We start from the raw sequence: 24,990 nt of genomic DNA, 5'->3' as shown, positions 1-24,990 counted from the left end.
CTGACTTTCTGTATCTTAAATGTTTCTGCCACAATTTCCATCCAAATCAGCTGAAACTTGACCATTGGGGTTTTCGGTAGGTATGTTCTCTCCTTGCGAAAAATGTTCGCTAAGGGTTTACCAATTGGTATAGCCCTCATATAACGGTACCTCCCGGTTTTCGGTATTTTGAAGATTCCGGTAACAAATTTCCAACCAAATTAGCTGAAACTTTACATTTGGGGTTCTTGAGAAGTATGTTCTCTCCTTGCAAAAAATGTTCGATTCTGGTGTACTAATTGGTATAGCCCCCATTATACAGTACCTCCCGATTTTCGGTATTTTGAAGATTGAATGTTTCTGCCACAATTTCTAACCAAATTAGTTAAAACTTTACATTTGAGGTTTTTGAGAGATCTGTTCTCCCCTTGCAAAAAAGGTTCGATTCTGGTGCACTAATTGGTATAGCCCCCATTATACGGTATCTCCCGATTTTCGGTATTTGTAAGGTTTCTGCCACAATATCCAACAAAATTAGATGAAACTTGACAATTGGGTTTCTCGGTGAGTCTGTTTTCTCTCCACAAAAAATATTTGCTATAGGTCCACAAATTGGTATGGCCCTCATTAAACGGTACCTCCCGATTTTCTGTATTTTGAAGATTACGGCCGCAATTTCCAACTAAATTAGCTGTAACTTGACAATTGTGGTTCTCGCTAGGTATGTTATCTCCTTGTGAAATATTTTCGATCTAGGTCCACTAATTGTTATAGCCCCCATTAAGCGGTACCCTCCGATTTTCAGTATTTTGAAGATTTTTGCCACAATATCCAACCAAATTAGATGAAACTTGACACTTAGGTTTCTTGAGAGGTCTGTTCTAAACCTTCAAAATATATTTGCTAAAGGTCAACTAATTGGTGACCTATGAGAAAAATCCTGCAGATTTTGAGATTTAAACACCTTGATCCGATTTTCATTATCCAAATCTGAAATTACGTTGCATTGATGTGCTTGCTGGCAATTAACAACCAGATTAGAATGTCCTCGAGCTTAGAAGACCAGATGCTCTAGGTTCAATAAATTCCAACAAAATCCCTTTTTATTCCCAAGAACTTCACCCAAGACTTTAGAGGATCATTGAAAACACAATTTTTGTTTTGTTTTAAATACCAGGTTCACCAACTAAAAATTTAGACGAATATCTCGAGTTTCGAACACCTTTTATTGCCACGACATAAAACTCCAAAAAAAATTCTTCCCACCTTCTCCATCTCTCTTACAAATCCGAATGCTTTCTAATCCATTCGGTGTGGTAGAAGACCTTAGCATAACCATCTGGATAGATATTACCGCAACCGCCATACACGAAACCGGCAATACCCACAACTTCACCATTATACATAGCTGGACCACCTGAATCACCATTGCAGGCACCATTATCGGCTTCGTGGGCCAAACAGATCAAAGCATCCGAATCCCAATTAATCAAACGTTTACATTCACTGCGTGAAATGGCAGTCAAGGTGTTCCATTGCAATTTTCGTGGCAGATCTCCGCCATGCTTTATGCGTCCAAAACCGGAGATAATCACTGGAGCGCCAGCTGGTACCTCTGTGGTGGCCAAGGGAATGGGTTGTATGTTCTTCGAGTAGATCAGTGGTTCGGCCAAACGCAGCAGGGCAACATCATTCAAAAAATTACCATAATCTTCGTGGGCCGTTATTTCGGCCACATTGACGAGGACACCACCCTGGAAGCGGTCATTGCTGCCGGCACGAACGGTGAAAACTGAAGGGTCATAGCTAAGGTAATAAAGAACCAATAATTACAAAATTCTCCCTTCCTCATCATGGGTGTTGTGAACTTACGTATAATATTCACCCTCGCTATTCGAGGTGCCCACACAATGGGCAGCGGTGAGGACAAAGTTACGGCTAATAATAGAACCACCACAGGTATGGGAACCATTACGCCTCAGCGAAACTTGATGGGGAAATTGCCCCTCGGTGGCATCTTGACCCCCCACCACACGACTCGTTGGTGAGGCCGTTGCTGCCACAACAATGCAGGCCAAAATGACCAGAGAAATTTTACCCATTCTTACGTTTGCGAGCTTATCCCAAAGACGACGAACACGACAAATATATGCGATATGAAACTAGGGCTCGTATTTATAGATTCTCGGCGTTTGTACGATCGAAGATAAATGCGCAAAATTTGATAAATTTATATGGGTTCTTTTCAAGTCAACGAAACTCAATATCAATATCAGATAACCAATCGCAAAGTTTTATGACCATCAGCATTGGTGTCTTCAGTGGACAGTGTTTAGTAAAAAATAATAAAAGAGCTCTTGACGTATTTTTTAAATGCCATAGAACTTCTTCGATTGCTGGAAGACATTTCAGAAGCTTTTGTTTCAACAGATTTTACGGTGTAGAGGAAGAATAAGGACAATTGTAGATGGGCATTCGTGCCACCGAATTTTCATATGAAATAATAATCTTGTGAAAAAATAATGGGATGGTAGGGGGATTTGTAAGTAGTTATGACTGCCAAAAATTTGTTGGGAATCCCATTATTTGGTAATGGAATTTTTTGTGCTGGGTAGGCTTTCTTAGAAGTACCTCTTGTGTAGAAATAATATGTGTACTTTTTAACGTTGTGGTAAATAATAGGTTGGTAGTGGGATTTGTAAGTAGTTATGACTGCCAAAAATTTGTTGGAAAAGCCTTAATTTGGTAATGAGAATTCTTACGGCATAAATCTAGTTTGGTAAAAACTCCCAGATTTTTTTTTTTGTTTTGAAAATTTTTGCAGATATATATTTTTGCACCCAGATTGTGAGAAAGTATTTTTTTCTTGAGGGACGGACCCGGATACCTGGATATTTGACCCGAAAATGCGGCTCCAAGACCCGGGTTAGACCCGGATATACAATAAACAAGTAAAAGAACATTAAGTTCGGCCGGGCCAAACTTTTAATACCCTCCAGGAAACATTAGAGCCCATTATGACCCACATATACCAACTTTTAGAAAACTTCATGGGAAAATGTGCCAAAAATCATCAAAATACCGAATATCGGGAAATACGGCTATATGGGGCTATACAAAACCGTAGACCTATACATACAATGTTTCGCCAAAGAGCTAGAACTCATTATGACCTGCATCTACCAATTTTCAAAGAAATTCGTAAAAAAAATGTGTCAAAAATCATCAAAATACCGAATATCGGGAGGTACCGTTATATGTGGGCTATACCAAAACGTAGACCTACAATGTTTCGCCAAAGGAGCTAGAACTCATTATGACCTGCAACTACCAATTTTCAGATAAATTCGTAAAAAATGTGTCAAAAATCATCAAAATACCGAATATCGGGAGGTACCGTTATATGTGGGCTATACCAAATAGTGGTCCCATACATGCAATGTTTCGCCACCGGAGCTGGAACCCATTGTGACCAACAAATACCAATTTTAAGACAAATCCGTGAAAAAATGTGGCAAAAATAATCAAAATACCGAATATCGGGAGGTACCTTTATATGGGGGCAATACCAAAGCGTGGACCTATAAACGCAATGTCTCGCCACTCGAACTGAGACCCGTTATGACCTACAAATACCAATTTTCAGACAGATCCGTGAAAAAATGTGGCATAAATCATCAAAATAGCGAATTTCGGGAGGTACCGTTATATGGGGGCTATACCAAAACGTGGACCGATATATCTCTTTTTCAATACCAACCATCCTAGACACAATACAAATTGCTCTACTAAATTTTGGCGCTCTACGTCAAATAATGTGGGCTGTATCGTGATTTCAACAGACAGACAGACAGACAGACGGAATTTTATGCTGATTGTGAATATACATACCTCATAAAGTCTACGACGAATATTTAAGAATGTTACAAACGGAATGACAAAGTTAATATACCCTCCTTTGCAAAGTGGAGGGTGTAAAAATCATTTGAAAGCTAATGAAAATACCTATCCAACGCATGATGGTGTTGATGGTCACATGATGGTGTTATTGCAACGGTTTTGGGAGTTATATCAAAATTACAGATTTTTTGGACCCAGATTTTTACAAAAAAAAAATCTTCCTGAAGTCGAAAAGGTTGTCTAGAAATATATGCCAAATTATAGTTGACACTATAACTTTTACAAAAATGCTACAATATGTGTTATTATCTTTACAGGATTTAAGAGATGTGTGTCTTTGAATCCGGTCGACCCCCCATAATGGACACATATTCGGGTTATAAAAAATGCAGTTCCTATATAATCGACACATAACTCCACCATAGGACAAATTGGTGGATAGGTATTTTAATTAGCTTCTGGGTTTATGGGTTTAATAGGTCCGGGTTTAACCCGGTTCCTCGCCCCGGATTTTTGGGTCAAATATCCCGGTATCCTGAAATATGTAGCTTCCTCTAGAAAAAAAAATGCAATACAATTTCGAGAGTTAGTACTAAGTCTCTAAAGTTGTTCCTTTTGTCCACAGAAAGCTTTTTGTGGGTCTCGTACCCATAGACGACCTGTTGAAGGTATTTTATCCATAGAATATCTTTTAAGGGTCTTCAGCTATTGAGATGTTCTTTATGGCTCTTTTTCCCCATCGAAGGGCCTTCTTTCCATTAAAATCCCTTTGTGGAAGATCTTGTCATTAAAAACCCTTTCCTGAACCTCTATTTATAGAAAACCTAATAACCACTTTCTATCCCAAAAGATATTATTTAAAGTTTACTATTTCCACATTTTTTTTTTTTTTTTTTGACAATCTCTTATCTGTAGTAGGCCTTTTACAGGTCTTCTTTCCATGTAAACCCTTTTGAATGCCATAGCAACAAAAAATTCGTTCCAGGTATCTTATTCACAGACGATCTGTTCAAAGTATTTATATTCTTAGCTGACCTCTTGAGGGTCTTCTGCTGAGGAAAGTCCATTAGAGGGTGTTTATTTTTTCTTTTCGAGGGTCATCATTTCCTGTAGGAGCTCTTCTATCCTAGCAGACCTTTTGAAGCTTTTGTATCCATAGACGACTTTGTTAAACTAATTCTATCCGTCGAAGACCTCGCAAAACTATACTTTTAATTGAAGAACCTTTTTAAGACTTCTATCCACAGAAAATCTCTTGTCTGTCTTTTATCCCAAAAAAAATATCTTTTATGGTATTCAATTTCATGGAGATTATTTTAAGTTTTTCCGTTCCTATAAGACAGTTGGAATGGTATGAATGACCGTTTGTCCCGGAATATCCTTTTAAAGTTCTTACATCTAAAAATTACCTGTTAATAGCAATTTAGTCATAGAGGACTTTTTATGGACGTGCTATCTTTAGATGAACTTTTGAGAGATCTTCAATCCGATGAAGGTATTTTCATGGACTTATTTCTAAAAAAACTTTAACTTTTCGCAGAAGTCGTTACGTAGTTTTTTACTCAAGGACTTTCTTTAGAAAGTCCATGTCCAAAGAATGACGTTCAACAGTGATTTGTGTACGTCTCTTTTCCATCGAGGACCCCTTAGAGGATCTTCTTTCCTGCGATGTCTCATTTAGAGACTATCCAAAAATAACATTCAAAAGCTTTCTACCCCTTCAAGTCCCTTTGAAAGTCTTTGCAATCAGATATCTTTTTAGATTCGTCATATCCTCATAAATCCTCTCTATTAATGTTATACCATATCCTTTTAATGTCCTTCCATCCGACTTTATGTGGACTTTTTATCAATGTCTACCATCAATAAAAACCTTTACCCCTTCAATGGGCTTCTATTCATAGACGTCGCTGGGTAGGTTTTTTTTATTCACAGACGTCCGTTAGAAGGCCCGTATCTATAGAAGAACTTTCGACAGTCATCTGTGGGCGCCTTCTTTCCATCGTAAACCCCTTGAAGGATCTTCTTTTCTTTGAAGTCCCATTAAAGGAGTAGCTGTCCTTAAAATTTTTTTCAAGAGTTTTCTTTCCATTGAAGTTTTAATATCCTCATATATCCTCTTTAAATGGTATTCTATGACTTTTCGTGACCTTTTGAGGGTCTTCCATCCGTAGAAGACCTTTTTGTGGACATCTTTTCAAAGGTCTTCCATCAAGAAAACCCTTTAACATTTTAAAGTCCTCTATTCGTAGAAGTCGCTAGGAAGATTTTTAGTCACACACGTCTTTTAGACGGCACATACCCACAGAAGAACTTTCAAGAGTCATTTGTGGGCGACGTCTTTCCATCGAAGAACCCTCGATGAATCTTATTTCCGTATACCCTTATTTCTTTTCTTTTTTTTCTTAAAATACCTTTCAAAATGCTCCTATCCATGGACGTCCCTTTAAAAATCTTTACAATGAGAAATCTCTTTGAAGTTGTAATGTTCTCAGAAAATCCTCTCTAAATATTATTCTATGAGGGTCATCCATCCGTAGAGGGCTTTAATGGCCTTAATTTCAAAGGTCTCCCTTCCAGAAAAAAATATTTTAAAGCTTCTCTGTTCACAGAAGATATACGTACCTTAGAAGGCCCATAATCTTAGAAGAACTTTCAAGGGTCATCGGTGGTGGTCTTCTTTCTATCGAAGACCCCTTGAAGGATTTTCTTTTCTTTGAAATCCCATTTAGGGACAATCTATCCTTAAAATACCTTTCTGGAGTCTTCTATCCATTGAAGTCTCTACTGAAAATCTTTACGATGAGAGACCTATTTGGATTTGTTATATACTCAGAAATACTCTGGGCGGCCTCAATCTCTAGGCAATTATGAAGTTTTTATATCTGTAGAAACCCTTTAGAAAGGGCTCCACCCATAATAGACTTTGTAGGGACGTTCATACATAAAAGCTTATTTGTCAAGGTCTCTTTGAACACCGAAAGCAGACGGGGTCTTCTATCGTCATCTGTGGGCATCTTCTTTCCTTCGAAGTCCCATTAACGGAATATCTATCCTTAAAATACCTTTCAAGAGTATTCTACCCCTTGATGTTCCTTTGAAAGTCTTTTCGATGAGAGACCTTTTTGGAGTTATAATATCCCTATCTTTACGCGACCTCTATAAATAGAAGACAATTTAAGGATATTCTATCCGTAGAGGCCATTTGAAGGCCGTTTTTTTCAATGAAAGACATCTCGACAGTCTTATATTCGAAAAAAATGCCTTTTGTGAGTCTTCTATTCTTAGACAGATTTTTTGGAGGTGTTTTAACTTGTAAGGCCCTTTGAAGGAATTTTATCCTTAGAAAATTTTCACTTCGAGACCATTTAATGGTCATTTCTTGACCTTTGAGGGTCTTTAATCCTTTTTGTGGACTTTTTTTGATAGGGAATCTTTCAAGGGTATCTTCGTCACCATTTCGTGGGTGGGGCCAAGTAGTGAAAAATTGGAAATCAATTTAATGGTCTTCTATACATAGAGGACCATTTGAAGGCCTTTAATCAATAGAAGAGATCTGGAGAATTGTATTTCCTTAAAATGCCTTTTGAGAGTCTTATGTTTTTTAAAGGTCCTTCGAAGGTATTTTATCCTTGGAAAATATTCACTTAAAAGCCTGCCTGCCTCTCTTATAATGTTTTTTAAGTCCATTCTAGGTAAAAACTTAAAAAAACAATATCTTCTATCTTCAACTCCCAAATTCCGTCATCAAAATCCCCAAAATAAAAATCCAATCAAGTGTTTAATAAATTAAACGAAGTATTTTTTTCACGAAAACATTCAGGACAAATAATAAACCAAAATAAACATAAACAAATGATTTACTATATTATGGCAAAAACCGCATCTAATCATTGATACGCCATTATTTACAACCACTTCCTATAAATCGGAATGTTTCTTAATCCATTCAACGTGATAGAAGACTTTGGCATAACCATCCGGATTTGAGGTACCACAACCGCTTACAACGAAGCCAGCTACACCCACCAGCTCACCATTATAGGTGGCTGGACCACCGGAATCACCATTGCAGGCACCATTACCCGAGGTGTGGGCCAAACAGATGAGGGCATCCGAAGACATGAAAATCGAGGTGAAACATTTCAATTTGGAAATCGATTCGAGGGTGTTGTATTGTAGCTTGACAGGGATATCGCCGCCGGTCTTCAAACGACCCCAGCCGGAGATGCCAATGGGACTGCCAACAGGAGTTTCTGCAGAGGCCAAGGGAATGGGAGCAATGTTGTTGGAGAAAATCAAGGGACTTTCGAGTTTCAGCAGGGCCACATCATTGATGAAATTGCCATAGTCTTCATGGACAGTGATTTGAACGACCTGTTTGACCACACCTCCCATGAGGCGGTTGACGGAACCCGCACGAATTGTGTACAGAGAGGCATCAAGGCTGGAAAATGAATTGAAAATGTATTTATGCTTCCTTTTCCCATAAATCCAATAAATACTTACGCATGATAGGCCCCCTCTTCATCCTCGTAGACAACACAATGGGCGGCAGTAAGAATGTAATTTCTGCTTATAATCGAACCACCACAGGTGTGGGAACCACTGCGTCTCAGGGAAATTTGATGGGGAAATTGACCCTCATAGGCATCGAGACCACCAACAATACGGCCCGAAGGTTGAGCCACAGCCAAACCCAAGAGTCCAGCCAACACCAAAATACCCAAACTTTTCATTGTACTGCCTGACAAGCCAACTAAATTATGTCGACAATTTTTCTAAGTTTTTATACGGCCCATAATCGGAAGCAAATGATAATCGTTTTGTTTTTATTAAATCTAATCTCTGTTTTGACAGATTTAATGATTTTGATTTTCGCGGCGGTTTTTACCATTCTGCGGCTAATCTCTGGAAAAAATAGTAAATCATTGTGACGTCACTAAGGGCCCATAAATAGCTTTGGGAGCGGAAATTTGCCTGCGTCGTAGACGAGGTGGAAAATCCATTAATGGAATATTAGAGTGGGTCGGTATGGGAGAAAAAAACGGGAGTGGTAGGCAACGTCTTTGGTAGATGGGAAAATTTTGGGCACCTTCTATCCCTTGAAGACCTTGTGAGGGTCTTCATTACGTAGATGATTTTTTGAAATTGTTTTATCCGAATAAATTTTGATTGCCTTTTGAGGGACTTATATCCATTGTCGAACTTTTGAGGAACTTTTATCCTAACCTTTTAACCTTTAAAGGTCTCTTATTCATAGAAGTCGTTGGACAGATTTTTACTCACAGACGTCCTATAGCAGGCCCATAGCCATAAAAAAATCTTCAAAAGTCATCTGTGGGCGTCTCCTTTCCATTGAAGACCCCTTAAAGGATCTCGGTTCCCCCAAAGTCCCTTTAATGGACTATCTATCCCTAAAATACCTTTTCGAGGGTCTTCTATCCATTAAAGTCCCTATTGGAAGTCTTTGTGATGAGAGACCTTTATAAAGTTGTAATATCCTCAGAAATCCACTCTTAATGGTATTCTATGACCTTTTAGGGTATATGACCTTTAAGGATGTTCCCTCCGCAGAAGGCCTTTTTATGGATTTTTTTATAGGGAATCTTTTATTAACAGAAGTTTTTATTCACAGATATTCTTTGGAAGACCCAAATTCATATGTTGGGATCTTCTTTCCATCGAAGACCCCTGAAAGGATATTTTTTCCTCTGACGTACCTTTAAGATACTATCTATTCTTGAAATACCTTTTAAGAGTCTTCTATCCATTGAAGTCCCTATTGAAAGTCTTTACAATGAGAGACCCTTTTGAAGTTGTAATACCCTTCGAAATCCTCTCTTAATGCTATTTCTTGACCTTTGAGGGTCTTTTATCTGTAGCAGGCCTTTTTGTGAAATTTTTTGATAGGGAATCTTTCAAAGGTCTCCTATCTTTATAAGGTCTTCTATTCACAGAAATCGTTTGACAGATCTTTACACACAAATTACGTTTAGAAGACCCCTAGCCATAGAAGAATTTTCGAGAATCATCTGTTGGCGTCTTCTTTCCATCGAAGGATCTTATTTTTTTAAAGTCCCATTTAGGAACTATCTATGCTTAAAATACCTTTCAAGAGTCCTCTATCATTTGAAGTCTCTAGATAGAGTCTTCTATCCATGGACGTACCTTTTAATGTCTTTAAGTAAAGACGGGATGAGAGGCCTTTCGAAGTTCTATGCATAAATGTCCTTGCACGAAGGTATTCTATGCGTGGAAGATATTTTGAGGGTCTTCCATCCACAGAAGATCTTTAGACGGCCTTCTCCGTGTATACATAGAAGCTTATTTAAGCGGCTGGAAGACATGTCAAGGTCTCTATATAGACCGAAAGAACGCTGAGTCTTCTAAAGTTACAGTCGCCTGTCGCCGTCTTTTTTCCATCGGAGATCCCTTTTTCTTTCTTTTGAAGTCCATTTACGGATTATCTATCCTTAAGTAATATTCTCCGAAATCCTCTCGTAATGAAATTCCATGACCTTTAGATGACCTGTTGAGGGTCTTCAAGTTGTAGAAGGCCTTTTTGTGGACTTCTTTTCGAATGTCTCCCATTTTCTCCATTTTAAAGTTTCAGATGTCTATTCTATTCACAGAAGTGGCCAGGCAGGATTTTTAGTTACAGACATATTTTAGAAGGTCCATAGTTATAGAAGAACTTTCAAGAGTCATCTGTGGGCGTTTTCTTTCCATGGAAAACTCCTTGAAATATATTTTGTCCTCTGAAGTCCCCTTAAGGGACATAAAACATAGAATATCCTTGAGAAGCGGTGCCACCCAAAGAAGACTTTGGAGGGCCGTTATACATTGAAGCTTATTTAAGGGGCTGGAAGACTCGTCAAGTTCTCTATGTAAATCATCTGTGGGCGTCTTCTTTCCATCGGAGACCCTTATAGGGTCTTCTTTCCTCTGAAGTCCATTTAGGAACTATCTATCCTTAAATAATATCCTCGAAAATCCTCTCTAGATGGCATTCTATTACCTTTAGATGGCTATTCGAGGGTCTTACATTCGTAGAAGACCTTTTTGTGGCATTATTTCCAAGGTCGCCAATCAAGAAAAATCGTTAATCATTTAAAGGTCTTCTATTCAAAGAATACTGGGTCTGGGTCTTCTATAGAAAGTAAATTATTGGCACGACTTCCAAACGTGAAAGTCTTCCAAATTCATAGGATATTTGACATTTTGTCTGACCTTCATATAGCTAGGAGACTTTCCGGTTTTCTACATGGATGGAAAATGGATAGATCTGGTGTAGATGGAATGGTTGATGACTTCAATCTTCAGTGGGACTTAAAGTATAATTGTTGAAAGTCCTTCACAGATTGAGACATTTTCTGTATCTGCCATTGGTAAAAAAGTTCTAAAAGTTCCTTTCTAAGCCGGGAATTCAGTCAAATTGCCTCCCGTGGATATAAAATAATAGACTTTCAAGCGATTTTCAAATCTTTTTATCTTATGTAAATAGAGGATATTCTAGCAAAAATCTCTCATTTCAAACGGCTTCTGTTTTTTTTTAATTGGAAATATATCCCTGACCTCCTAAAAGTTATTATACATAGGAAATCTTCTGGAAGTCTTCCTGTAGCTAGAAGGACTTCCACAGGTCCTTGATACTTTTATAGATTGAATAGCTGTTAGAAGTTCTCTATCGATAGAGGATATTTCGGATTTCTTCTTCAAGAGTATGTAATTTTGGTCACCCATTACAGAGCAGAGTCTTTGGAGATTCTTTAATAAAGGCCTTTTGGGGGACCCTTACGGAAAGAAGAACTTTCGGAGGTCTTCCAACGGTGACCTACAGTTTAAGGACATTTCGAAGGTCTTCTGGAAATAGATGAGTTTATTCCAGAGAATATAGAGATTATAAATCATAACAAAACGACAGGAATCCCTAAATATGTAAAACACATTTAAGGGTTAAAGTCGTGAGTTTAAGCAAAAATCTTCAACAAAGCATAATTTTAGAAGGATGACGTCATAGGCAAAAATATTCTTCATAAAATTTCTCTCTAAGTCACCGAAGAAGAGAAATCTCTATTTCCACTGCATATCATCTAAATATAGCCAAAAAAAAAAAAACGACGAAAGTATTCCCACAGTTTTTGATCAATCTTTCCTCGGACTTCTTTCGAGTTGATACCTGAAAGTAACATAAAATTTAGTTTTACACGAAAGGTGTCAAAAGACGAAATATTCTACACAAAATTTCACTACAAATTTTAGAATAAACCATATATCTAGATTTAATAGTTTTTAAGATAATTTCATTCAAAATTTTGAAATTTTGAAAATTATGTCTTTATGATTTTCAGTGCTAATTAAGCGTGTTTTCATTCTAAGTCAAAATCTCCCTTAATACTTTAGTATTTGGGGAAACTGTTAAAGAAAGAAATATTCTAGATCAAATTTCATTGTGAGTCTCTGAAAAAAAGTAAGTTCTATACCTTATGGGTACCATGAGAAAATCAAGAAAATATTTGGATGTCAAAAAAAAGTGAAAATATTTCCTTGTTTTTTGATAAATTTTTTCTCGGCCTTTTTTCGAGTTGACACCTGAAAGTAATATAAAATTTCGTTTTAGGCGAAAGGTGTTAAGAGAAGAAATATTCTACAGAAAATTTCACTATAAATCTCAGAATAAACCTTATATCTAGGTTTAATAGTTTTTAAGAAAATTACACTCGAAATGTATGTATTAAAAGTGAAAATTATGTCGTTTCTTTTTTACGGTTAATTTAACACGTTGCCATTGCGAGTCAAAATCTCCCATAAAACATCATTTTTTGACAAAAATTCCAAAGAAGGAAATATTCTAGATCAAATTTTATTGGGAATCTCTGAACAACAGAAATTTGTATAATTAACGGTTACCATGAAAAAATACGTCAAATTTGGATGATCAAAAAACCCATTTTTCGATTTTCTTTATTTTTGGATTTTTTTTTTTCCAAAATAAAAGTTTGCCTCTTTCTAAAAATTTTCAAGAAGAAAAAATATATATTTCCCATTACATCCTCAAGTGATCCCGATTCCTTAGCCTCTATCTTCCAACTTCAAAAAAAATCTTCAAAATTACTCCCCAATTCAAATCAAAAAAAAAATTAATTTTAATTTTTTTTTTTAAATTTATTTTCCCAAAAAATTCTTCAATTTACGATTCCACCATATTCTCTCTAATCCAATCAACATTGTATGCAACCTTGGCATAGCCATCGGGACGGGTAGAGCCACATTTGATGACCACAAAACCGGCAACACCCACCAATTTGCCATTGTAGGCGGCGGGGCCACCCGAATCGCCATTGCAGGCACCAGCACCGGATGGATGATCCAAACAGATCAAGGCATCGGTGAAGAAACCAATTTTCGAGGAACAACCCAATTTGCTGAGAGCCGACACTGTGTACCATTGCATGATAATGGGTAAATTAGCGCCAGCATGTTCAGTTAGACCCCAACCCGAGATGATGACATCCGAACCGGCTGGTACTTCCTCTTCGGCCAATTCAATGGGTTGAATGTATTCAGAGTATTCCAACTCCTCTTCCAATTCCAGCAAAGCCAAGTCATTGTAGACCACATAGCCGGGATGGACAATGACACGTTTCACATTGACAATGATACCGCCAGCAATGCGATTGTGGGTACCGGCACGCACGGTAAAGCGATCAGCGGGGAAGCTAAGGGGAAAGATACAGAAAAGTTAGAATTCATATTGAAATTGTGTATGCACTCCAGAAAACTTACGGTTCAGTGCCTTCAATGACCACACAATGGGCCGCCGTCAAAACCCAACGTCTGTCGATAATCGAACCACCACAGATATGGCTGTGATCTCGACGCAACGAGATTTGATAGGGGAACTGGCCGGGTGCAGCATCATTGCCACCCACAACACGGCCACCCAAAGGTGTGGCCCAGGCCACACAGACCACGGCGCTGAGAACTAGAAAATATTGCAACAGAGACATACCGTTACGGCCAGACGTTAACAATTCACTGATCAGAAGAAATTGAATCGCAATGCTTGGCAAGTCCACTAGTATTTATAGGCTATATCGGGATTACTTAATCGGAATTGCGATAATCAGAGTTAGGTATTTAATTTATTGTCCAATACAAAAATAAATCTAATCGCTTTGATTTGATAGAATACCCACCTATCTAAATACGATTGTATAGTGCAGATTATCTAGGTTGGAGCTCTATTTTGGAAATTCATAATTCTGAAGAACAATTTTTTTTTTTTACAAAATTTTCAATGACCGTGAAAGAATCTAAATCCGGCTCCGTGGGAAATTTATGAATTTGGAATTTGTTGGTGGAACCTGGAATATAGTTTGAGTCAATATTGATGATATTAGTTGATACAAAAATTTAATATTTTCCGGCAGACCCAAACTAAACGACCGATGCTAGAATCTTGAAATTAGGGTGAGATCATACCTGGTCCTAAGGTAGCGAATAAGGCTGGGTTTTTTTTTGGAACCAGTAGAGCTAGAACTCTTAAATTGGGAACGAAGTCACTGTGTTAGTAGAAATAACGGAGAAGAGAACCGAATGTTTTTTTTTTCGGATATTCGTTTTGGTTATTTAAAACGTTAACCCTTTGTGGGGGAGTTACCAGAAGGAATGGTCCGATCTCTACTATTTTTATAATAGACACTGTAATAATTGAAATATTGAGATGTGCCAAGACTGAATAGAATCTGATGTTAATTTCGCGTTTTATGAGCTTCATGGATATTCAAAATGTTGACAATTTGTGGCTGAGGTACCAAAAGGAGTGGACCGATACATTCCATCTTCATACCAGACCTTGGGTTAATAATAATATTGTGGTCTACGTAATTTGGGGACAATCGGACTCTTGTATCACGATTTATAAGAGTTGAAATTATTAAAAATGTTGACCCTTTGTGGGGGAGGTACTTGATGGAGTGGACCGATATTGTCCATTTTCGCACATGACCTAGCACTGATGGAAATATTAGGACTTGCAAAGTTGGAGCAAAATCGGATTATACTTTCACTTTCTGTGCAAAAAATATTTTTTTTTAAATTTCGACCTTTTGTGGGGGGAGGTACCAGCTGGAGCGGACCGATATATTCCATATATATGTTATATTCTTAAAACCAGACCTTAGGTTGATAAAAATATTGGGATGTGTGAAATTTGAGGACAATCGGATTATCCTTTCTCTTTCTGTGCAGAAAAATATTTTTTTTTGAAAATGTCGACCTTTTGTGGGGGAGGTACCAGAAGGAGTGGAACGATATTGCTCATATCCGAACTCGATCTAAGTTTGACAATAATATAACGGTGTACCAAGTTTGGATCGGATACCACCCAGCCAGACAGATAGACGGGCGGATATTGCTAGACCGACTCCTGAAACGGAAATTTTTGCATTCTCAGCCATATGGCTGAGGGTATAAAAAATTAATAAAGTAACGGCTGAAGCTAGGATTTTGAAGTTTTGGCCAACACTCTTGGTCCAAATATGGTACTTTTTATACCCTCCACCATTCTATGGAGGGTATATTAATTTTGTGACTCCGTTTGTAACTCCTCGAAATATTTATAATAGACCCTACAAAGTATATATATTTGGATCAGCGTAAAATTTTAAGATGATCTAGCGCTGTCCGTCCGTCTATCTGTGGTAATCATCTTTCGAACGAATTGTGGATAGAAGGCTAAAATTTTGCATACATGCTTAGTTTACTAGTAGACAGGTTAAGTTCGTAAATAGGCCATGTCGGTGCACGTTTTCGTATAGCCCCCATATAACGGTACCTCCCGATATTCGGTATTTTCATGATTTTAGCGACATTATTTACCGGAATTATTTCAAATTTCGAATTTAAAGTTGGTAATGGGTACTATAGCCTATGACAAAAATAAAATCGCATGTAGATTTACGTTTTCGTATGTCCCCCATATAACGGTACATCCCGATATTCTATATTTTTGATGATTCTAGCGACATTATTCACCGGAATTTGTTATTTGAAGTTTGTAATGGGTACTACAGCCTATGACAAAAAAATTCGAAAGCAGGTCCTCGTCTTCGTATAGTTTCCAAATAATAGTTTTCATTTAAGTTGTAGTTTTCGGAATTTTTTTTTGAAATTATTTCATGTTCCCTCCAAATGGTGGAGGGTATTAAAAGTTCAACCCGGCCGAACTTAGCTGCTTTTTTACTTGTTTCAATCGCGATCGGGGATTTTCTAGAGATTTTTTCAACGACTAATCGAGGATATTTTTTAAGGGATATTTCTCCAGAACTTTTGCAAGATTCGTACGAGATTATTTAACAGAAAACTCGAGGATCAATCTTGGATATATAAGGAGTTTTTCAAGGATTGTTTTTTAAGACATATTTTTAAGAGCCAATTTAAAAAAAAAAAAAATTAAAGGACTTTGAATAAAAAATTGTGGATATTTTAGGGATTTTTTTTGTGTCATTCATGGATTTAGAAAAAAATTGTTTTTAAGGACCAATTGTCGATTTTTAAAATTTTTTTCCAAAGATCAATAGTGGATTTTTACAGCCATTTTCAAGCACCACTCGTGGGTTTTCACATGCATTTTTAGGTATTATTTTAGGCATACTTTTAGGGACATGTCGCGATTTTTTCAATGATTTTTTTCAAGAATTTTTGAAGAGATCTTCCAAGGACCAATCGCGAAATTAAAAACAATTTTTGAAGGTTCAATCCAAAAATTTTTTTTAAGACCATTATGTGAATAAATCTTTTATGTCTCGTTCCAACGCTCGTTACCGTGATACTGGTAGCGTAGCCCGACGTCAAGGAAGTGGATGGAAGAAAACAGCAACATCAGCAGAAATGATCCAAATAGGAAAGAAGCGATTCGAAGGCGATCGAAATCCGCATCGCAGTGGCCGAAAAATGGCTCGTGAGCTGAATAAATCGCAATATTCCATTCGGCGAATATTGAACAATGAGCCATTGTAAAGCCATTGAAATTCCAAAAAGTACAAGAACTTATACCGCAACCGAAAGAAAATAGACTAAAAAGAGCTAAAGAGTTGCTTCGCTTGGCCGAATGTGGCGAACTGTCGAATTTGGTTTTCTGCGTCGCCGATGAGAAAACATTCGTTGTCCAGCAGTTGGTAAACAAACAAAATGATCGTGTGTACTTGCCGAAAAGGTCAGCTGAAAATGTGCACGTTCGATTGGCTACCAGAACTCAAGCGTCGACCACGGTGATGGTGTGGGCCGCCATAACAGCCAATGGTCGCTCTCCCCTGTTCGTATTAATCGACCGTGGCATCAGAATAAACGCCGAATATTATCGCGAAAATATTCTGGAGGTTGTATTAAAGCCTTGAGCAGGCAAACATTTTGGCCGTAGACCGCATTCCAACCGGACTCAGCACCATCGCACTCAGAACGCGCCATCCAAGAATGGTTACAAAATGAGGTTACTCGCTTCATTTCCAGCGCAAAATGGCTACCAAAATCTCCTGATACCAATCCGTTGGACTATTGTGTGTGGAGTATTTTGGAAAGCAAGGTTGGCACTAAAAATACCAAAGTGTCGATCACTTCAAGTAAGCGCTTCGTCGGGAATGGGCCAAAATACCGTAGATCAACATTCGGGCGGTGTGTGACGGTTTTATTGGCCGTTTGAAGGCCATAATTCGTACCAAAGGTGACCAATTCGAACAAATCTAAAATTATTTTGAAATTTAATGCTATTTCCGACATTTTTTGCTTTCATTCAATAAAATTAAAAAAAAAAGGAAAAATTGTGGTGTTTGACTTTGTCGCCGTTTTTTTTATCTCACCCTGTATATTTTAAAGAATAATTTAAAAAAACTTTCGTGATTTTTTATGAAATCTGGAATTTTTTTTTCAGGGCCTTTACTGAATTTTTATGAAATTTGGTGAAGCTTTTCAAACACCAATAGTAAATATTCTCAATTCCTTCAAAAAAAAATTGAGTTGTCTAAAGAATTTTTCAAGGACCAATTATGAGTTTTTAAGGATTTTTTTGAGTCTTTTCAGGAGTTTTTGTAGATTTTTTTAAAAGTATTTTGTGAGTTTTTAGTATTTGTTTTTATACAAATAGATATCGAAAGAGAGTCTCTGCAGAGAAGCGGAAGTAAATCACTACATACAAGTTGAGCCGTTTTAGACGAACCGAAAGAGGCCTTTGTGGACGATTAGAAGGGGATCTCTATGGACTATGAAATTGGACGAGCCACAGGCTCTCTTTACAGACGACTATAAGACCGTCTCTATAGACCAACTGCAGTCGTGTTTATAGAAAAATGCCCCAGATGGATCTTCCAGATCTTCCCCCTGAGGGGAGTTATGTTTGATAATACGATGTTCGCTCGTTTTTTCTCTTTCGCTTGGATTGCCTTAAACAAAGGCGTTTCTTTCTTAAATTCGTTTGAAAAAAATATAATCTTCAAAATTGTTTTCTTTGTTTTCCAACAGACAAATAATAGATAATTAAAAAATCCCCTCAATCGGAAAAAAACAATATCGACGGTGAATCACTCTGCCACCTCCAAAAAGAAAGCCATAATAAAACTTGACAGCAAACCTGGAAATTTCAATAAATACCAAAACACAATTTAATCAATTCAGTATTAATTCGTAATTGATTTATTAGAAATTCCACAACTCCAGAGAAAGAAAAACCTAAACTACAACAGATTGAATCCAGGTGGCATATTGGGCAACATTGGTGAAGACATCAGGGTAGCGGGAACCACAGGCACCAACAACGAAATTGCTGACACCCACCAATTTATTATTGTAGACAGCACCATTGCCGGCATCGCCATAACAGCTACCCTCTTTGAGGGGATGATCCAAACAAAATTCAGAGCCATCTAAGGCACTGTAAGCATTCTTGCAAACTTCCTCGCTGGCCATGCTGAATTTGTAGGAATTCAATTTGAAGGCAGAATCCGATTCCAATTGTTTACCCCAACCGGCAACAACAACACTTGCGCCAGCGGCAGGCAAATCTTCATTCGATGTGGCCAAGGCAATGCTGCGTATGCGTTCAGTCCATTCCAGGGCATCTACCAAAGTGAGAACGGCCAAATTGTTTTTCACACCAGAATAGTCGGGATTCACAGTGACTGCTGAGACATAGGCCAATTTACCGCCCGAGAATTGATTGGTGCTGCCAACACGCACAACCAAACGATCGGGGGAGACACTGGGGGAATAGAGGAGTTATTTTTTTAATGTTGGAAAATGTTCCTCTCTCTCTCTCTCCCTCTCTTGTACTTACATCTTGCCTTTTTCCTCGGCACAGTGGGCGGCTGTCAAAATGGATTTTGGTCCAATAATGGTACCGCCACAAATATGACCACCATCCAAACGTACCGAGGCCACATAGGGGTAATCCGACTTGCCCGATTCCTCACCACCCCAAATGCGTGATGTTGGCTGGCCCAAAACACCGGCGCTGCCAAAAGCCCAGAGACCGATCAAAACGATTGTCAAACGTGCGGATGCCATTGCTTTCATGTGACAACTGAAAAGTGCTTCCGAATAGTGGCTTAAAACGATTTATTCCCAATAAATAACGTTGTTCTCTGTGCTAATTTATCACCTCTGCGAGAGCGATAAGCTTTGGCCAATATTTTATGTTACGTTTTGGGTGAGATTAGGTGGGGAACTGATAGCTTCTGCTGCTATTTTGAAGTTGTATTTCATTCTGCCTTCAAATGTTTTTTTTTTTTATTGATCTTATCTTATCTCTCATCGATTGTCGTGCGTTGCCAATGAAATTCCAGTTTTTGTTTTTCCCGAGAATGAAATTTAATTATTTGAACATTTCTGACTGATTTTACAAGGTGTAAATTCTGAAAATGGGGGTTTTATCAGGGGGTAAGATTTTATTGTTTTATTTTAGGTTTGGAAAATTATTGCCATACGTTTGGTATTAGGGAGAGAACAAAGTCAAAGGCCATAATTTTTACATTTTTTTTTAATTTTATTGAATGAAAGCAAAAAATATCGGAAATGCATCAAATTTTAGAATAAGTTTAGATTTGTTCGGATTGTTCACCTTTGGCACGAATTATGGCCTTCAAACGGCCAATGAAACCATCGCACGCTGCCCGAATTTTGTTCTGAGGTATTTTGGCCCATTCCCGGCGAAGTGCTTGCTTGAGGTGATCGACACCTTGGTATGTTTTAGTGCCAACCTTGCTTTTCAAACTACCCCAGACACAAAAGCCCAACGAATTGGTATCCGGAGATTTTGGTGACCATTGGGCACTGGAAATTAAGCGAGGAACCTCATTTTGTAACCATTCTTGGGGGGGCGCTGCTGAGTCCTCTTCGAATGTCCAAGATCTGCGGCCAAAATGTTTGCGTACCAAAGGCTTCAATACACCCTCCAGAATATTTTCGCGATCATATTCGACATTTATTCTGATGCCATGGTCGATTAATACGAGCGGAGAGCGACCATCGGCTGTTATGTCGGTCCACAAAAAGGTCGGCGCTTGAGTTCTGTTGGACAACCGAAGGTGCACATTTTCAGCTGACCTTTTTGGCAAGTACTGGCTGGAGAACGAATTTTTTCCTCATCGGATAAACCAAATTCGGCAGTTCACCACTTTCCAAGTCTGACTGGAATCGGATATAAATTTCGCGTTTTACGAGCTTCATGAATATTCAAAAATTTTGATCCTTTGTGGGGGGTGGGTACCACAAGGAGTGGACCGATATATTCTATCTTCACAGCTGATCTTGTTTTAGTAGAAATAATGGGTTGTGAGAAATATGAAGAGAATCGGATGCTTATTTCGGATTTTATAATCATGTTGGTTATTCGAAACTTTTGACCCTTTGTGAGGGAGGTACTAGAAGGAAATGTCCGATCTCTATCATTTTTATGACAGTTCTAGTGATGATAGAAATATCGATATGTGCCAAGTCTGAATGGAATCGGATGTTTATTTCGCCTTTTATGAGCTACATGGATATTCAAAATGTTGACATTTTGTGGGGGAGGTACCAGAAGGAGTGGACCGATACATTCCATCTTCACTTGGGTTAATAAAAGTATTGTGTTCTGTGTAATTTGAAAACAATCGGATATATTACATCACATTTTGTAAGACTTTATGATTATTCAAAATTTTGACCCCTTGTGGGGGCGGTATTTGAAGGAGTGCACCGATATTGCCCATTTTCGCATCTGCTGTAGCACTGAGGGAAATATTAAGATTTGCAAAGTTGGAGCAAAATCGGATTATACCTTCTCTTTCTGTGCAGAAAATATTTTTTTTTGAAAATTTCGAACTTTTGTGTGGGAGGTACCGGAAGGAGTGGACCGATATATTCCATCTTCTTAGCAGATTTTCTGTTAGTAGAAATAAGTGGATGTGGGAAATTTGAAGACAATAGGATATCTTACATCACATTTTATAAGAGTTATAATTATTTAAAATATTAACCCTTTGTGGGGGAGGTACTTGAAGAAATGTGCCGATATTGTCCATTTTCGCACCTGATCTAGCATTGACGTAAATATTTGGATTTGCAAAGTTGGAGCAAAATCGGATTATCTTTCCACTTTCTACGCAGAAAATATATTTTTTGAAAATGTCGAACTTTTTTGTGGGAGGTACCGGAAGGGGTGGATCGATATATTCTATCTTCGCACCAAACCTTGGGTTAATAAAATTATTGGGATGTCTGAAATTTCAAGACAATCGGATATCTCACATCACATTTTATAAGGGTTATAATTATTCAAAATTTTGACCCCTTGTGTGGGAGGTACCGGAAGGAGTGGACCGATATATTCCATCTTCACACCAGACCTTGGGTTAATAAAAATATCGTGTTCTGTGTAATTTGAAAACAATCGGATATATTACATCACATTTTATAAGACTTTATGATTATTCAAAATGTTGACCCCTTGTGGGGGCGGTATTTGAAGGAGTGCACCGATATTGTCCATTTTCGCACCTGACCTAGCACAGATGCAAATATTAGGATTTGTAAAGTTGGAGCAAAATCGGATTATCTTTCCTCTTTCTATGCAGGAAATATATATTTTTCGAAAATTTCGAACTTTTGTGGGGGAGGTACCAGAAGGAGTGGACCGAGAAAATGGAATATTCTCACCAGACCTTAGGTTAGTAAAAATATTGTGATGTGTGTAATTTGACGATAAAAATATTGTGATGTGTGTAATTTGATGACAATCGGATATCTTACATCACATTTTATAAGAATTTATGATTATTCAAAATTTTGACCGGTTGTGGGGGAGGTACCCGAAGGAGTGTACCGATATATTCCACCTTCACACCAGACCTTAGGTTAGTAAAAATATTGTGATGTGTGTAATTTGACGATAATCGATAACTTACATCACATTTTATAAGTTTTTAGATTTTTAGAAATTTTAACCTTTTGTGGGGGAGCTAATTGAGGGAGTTCACTGATATTGTCCATTTTCGCACCTGACCTAGCATTGACGCGAATATTTGGATTTGCAAAGTTGGAGCAAAATCGGATTATCTTTCCTCTTTCTATGCAGAAAATATATTTTTCGGAAATTTCGAACTTTTGTGTGGGAGGTACCGGAAGGAGTGGACCGATATATTCCATCTTCTTAGCAGATTATGTGTTAGTAGAAATAAGGGGATGTGGGAAATTTGAAGACAATCGGACACTTACATCACGTTTTATAAATTATAATTATTAGAAATGTTAACCCTTTATGGGGGAGGTACTTGAAGGAGTGCACCGATATTGTCCATTTTCGCACCTGACCTAGTATTGACGCAAATACTTGGATTTGCAAAGTTGAAGCAAAATCGGATTATCCTTTATATTTCTGTGCAGGAAAATTATCTTTTTCTGAAAATTTCGACCTTTTTTAGAGGGCAGGGTGGGTACCAGAAGGAGTGGACCGACAATGCCCATCTCCGAACTCGATCTTAGTTTGACAATAATATTACAATGTACCAAGTTTGGACCAAATCGAATACTTCCATAGAGAGTTCTCTTGCGCACTAGCCAGCCAGACAGACGGACCGACATCGCTAGATTGACATCAAATGTCCTGAAACGGATTTGGTTCAAAGAATGCTATAATCTAAAATCGTTATTTCGATGAGGCACTAGATCGACTACAAATATCCTGAAACAGATTTGGTCCAAAGAGATCTTGGGTCTAAAACCGATATTTCGATGAGGCAAGTTTTGGCCGTATCAAACGATATATACCCTCTCTAGCCATATGGCTGAGGGTATAAAAAAACTTCTTCAATTCCACTGGCCATTGAAGGCCTTCTGGGTCCTGAAGATTAACAGGAAGTAAGCTTTTGTATTCCGAAACCTTTTTGCATTTGTTCGTTCTTTTGAAGGCGTAACTTCTAGAGTTCTTCGTTCTGTTATCTTCCCACTTATTTCAGTTCCAATGTACTTGGTTTAAAATGCCAACAGATTATTTTTTTTGGTCTTAGCCCTTCATAAAACCCAAGCAATAATACCCATAAATGACCCTAATTATTGACCACTTCAAAAATCCCAATGTCTACTGATATCGACAATCTTTACAACCCGCTAGCCATAAAAAAACATAACCTCAATTTCATAACAGTAAACACTCACTCACACGCTCTCTCAGTTATCGCCAAAGTTTATATGACATTTGTTCGATTTGTTTTTATTATGGAGGGCTAATAAAATTCACCAACACACACAGATTAGGCCAAAAGGCTATCGAGCCATTCGCGGTAGTAAGAAATCTTAGTGGATACATCGGGATATTTGGTACCACAGCTGCCGAAGGCAAAACTGACGACGGCCACCAAACGATTGCCACTGACAACACCGGCACCTTCATCACCGCGACAGACACCATTACCGGCATCGTGTTGCAAGCAAATCACCGAATCATAGCCATAGCCGGCTTGGAGTTCACATTCGGCAGCACTCAAGACGGACATGGTGACTTGTTGGAGTTTATAGGGAGAGGCGCCATCGTGTTGGAGACCCCAACCGGTTACTTTAACAGGGGCACCCTCATCGACCACATCATCGACATCGGCCAAGGCAATGCTGTTGACTTTTTCGTTGAATTCCAAAGGTTCGGCCAGGAAGACACAGGCAATGTTGTGCAAGAAGTTGCCACTGGAGGGATGAATGACAATGGAGCTGACGGAGACAATTTTACCACCGGCATACTGGTTAATGCTGCCCACACGGAGCGAGACGGTGTCGGCCTCAATGCTAAAAGTAGATAAGAAATGTAAAAGATTTCCTTCTTTCCCAATTTTCTTCTGCACTTACGGAGTGGATCCAGCCTTGGTAACACAGCTTGCAGCAATCACAGCTGCTCTATTCGAAATCAAAGTACCGGTACAGACATGGGCATTATTGACACGCACCGAGACCACATACGGATATTGATTAGTTTCGGCATCAGTGCCACCCAAAATCCGCGAAGTGGGACCAGCCGAGACAACGGCGATCAAAATGCCGACCAAAGCGAAAGAGATTAAACGTTTGCCTGCCATGACGCTAAAAATCATACTAACTATGTTGGAGCTAATTTATATTGGCCCAGAAGTGGCATGTCGCTTGTATTGGCCCATAAATGGCAAATAATTGATCTAATCGAAAAAATTTCCAAAGCAGGGCGATTAAAGCGAATCGCCAGATAACGTTCGCTGTGTCCATTGCCAAACGTTGATAGGCAGCCTAAAAACACCATTCCCGCAGCAGCAGCTTATCAAAATAATGCGTTTTTGTCAGGGGTGGATGGGAGAGATGGTTGTAAAAGACAGTAGGTCCATAACAAAAATGGGGTCTAATACTTAGCATTGGGTTCGTTGAAAAGGGGTCTTAATCGGTACCGCGAGAGAGTCTTCTAGATGACCAAAATGAAGTTGTAGAAGCGAGGCTTCGTTACATATGCCCAGAAGAGAGAGAATCTCTCTCGAAATCGAGCGAGCGTGCTCCAAAATGATTTTTTGTAGAGCGAATCTCTACCGAACTCGAACGAGTACGCTCCAAAATGAATTTTTTGTA

At 38.3% G+C, this 24,990-nt stretch overlaps 6 protein-coding genes across 9 annotated transcripts in view; 1 reads left to right on the top strand and 5 right to left on the bottom strand.

Annotated features, from left to right (window-relative positions):
- The window catches only part of LOC101888089 (carboxypeptidase D), a 111,711-nt gene that overhangs the window by 45,501 nt on the left and 41,220 nt on the right, over positions 1-24,990 (top strand). The window lies entirely within an intron of this gene.
- LOC101898169 (serine protease SP24D) lies at positions 1,187-2,129 on the bottom strand. The gene is made up of 2 exons (XM_011297652.3): positions 1,852-2,129; positions 1,187-1,785 (listed from the first exon to the last, which is right to left on the bottom strand). Exons 1-2 carry the CDS (start codon positions 2,079-2,081, stop codon positions 1,260-1,262), a joined length of 756 nt encoding a protein of 251 aa, XP_011295954.1. The 5' UTR covers positions 2,082-2,129; the 3' UTR covers positions 1,187-1,259.
- Positions 7,724-8,665, bottom strand: LOC101898345 (serine protease SP24D). Its single transcript, XM_005191724.4, has 2 exons — positions 8,389-8,665; positions 7,724-8,326 (listed from the first exon to the last, which is right to left on the bottom strand). Exons 1-2 carry the CDS (start codon positions 8,616-8,618, stop codon positions 7,801-7,803), a joined length of 756 nt encoding a protein of 251 aa, XP_005191781.1. The 5' UTR covers positions 8,619-8,665; the 3' UTR covers positions 7,724-7,800.
- On the bottom strand, positions 13,043-13,952 carry LOC101899724 (serine protease SP24D). Its single transcript, XM_020039693.2, has 2 exons — positions 13,669-13,952; positions 13,043-13,601 (listed from the first exon to the last, which is right to left on the bottom strand). Exons 1-2 carry the CDS (start codon positions 13,890-13,892, stop codon positions 13,073-13,075), a joined length of 753 nt encoding a protein of 250 aa, XP_019895252.2. The 5' UTR covers positions 13,893-13,952; the 3' UTR covers positions 13,043-13,072.
- LOC105262491 (serine protease SP24D) lies at positions 18,539-19,633 on the bottom strand. Its single transcript, XM_011297653.3, has 2 exons — positions 19,211-19,633; positions 18,539-19,135 (listed from the first exon to the last, which is right to left on the bottom strand). The coding sequence occupies exons 1-2, from the start codon at positions 19,447-19,449 to the stop codon at positions 18,607-18,609; spliced, it is 768 nt and encodes a 255-aa protein (XP_011295955.2). The 5' UTR covers positions 19,450-19,633; the 3' UTR covers positions 18,539-18,606.
- On the bottom strand, positions 23,581-24,501 carry LOC131802203 (chymotrypsin-1). Its single transcript, XM_059121882.1, has 2 exons — positions 24,250-24,501; positions 23,581-24,189 (listed from the first exon to the last, which is right to left on the bottom strand). The coding sequence occupies exons 1-2, from the start codon at positions 24,489-24,491 to the stop codon at positions 23,664-23,666; spliced, it is 768 nt and encodes a 255-aa protein (XP_058977865.1). The 5' UTR covers positions 24,492-24,501; the 3' UTR covers positions 23,581-23,663.

The sequence above is a fragment of the Musca domestica genome, unplaced genomic scaffold, assembly GCF_030504385.1.
Source record: "Musca domestica strain aabys unplaced genomic scaffold, Musca_domestica.polishedcontigs.V.1.1 2, whole genome shotgun sequence".
NCBI lineage: Eukaryota > Metazoa > Arthropoda > Insecta > Diptera > Muscidae > Musca > Musca domestica.
Note: the sequence above shows the minus strand (reverse complement) of the source record. Positions and strands in the feature narration are given on the sequence as shown.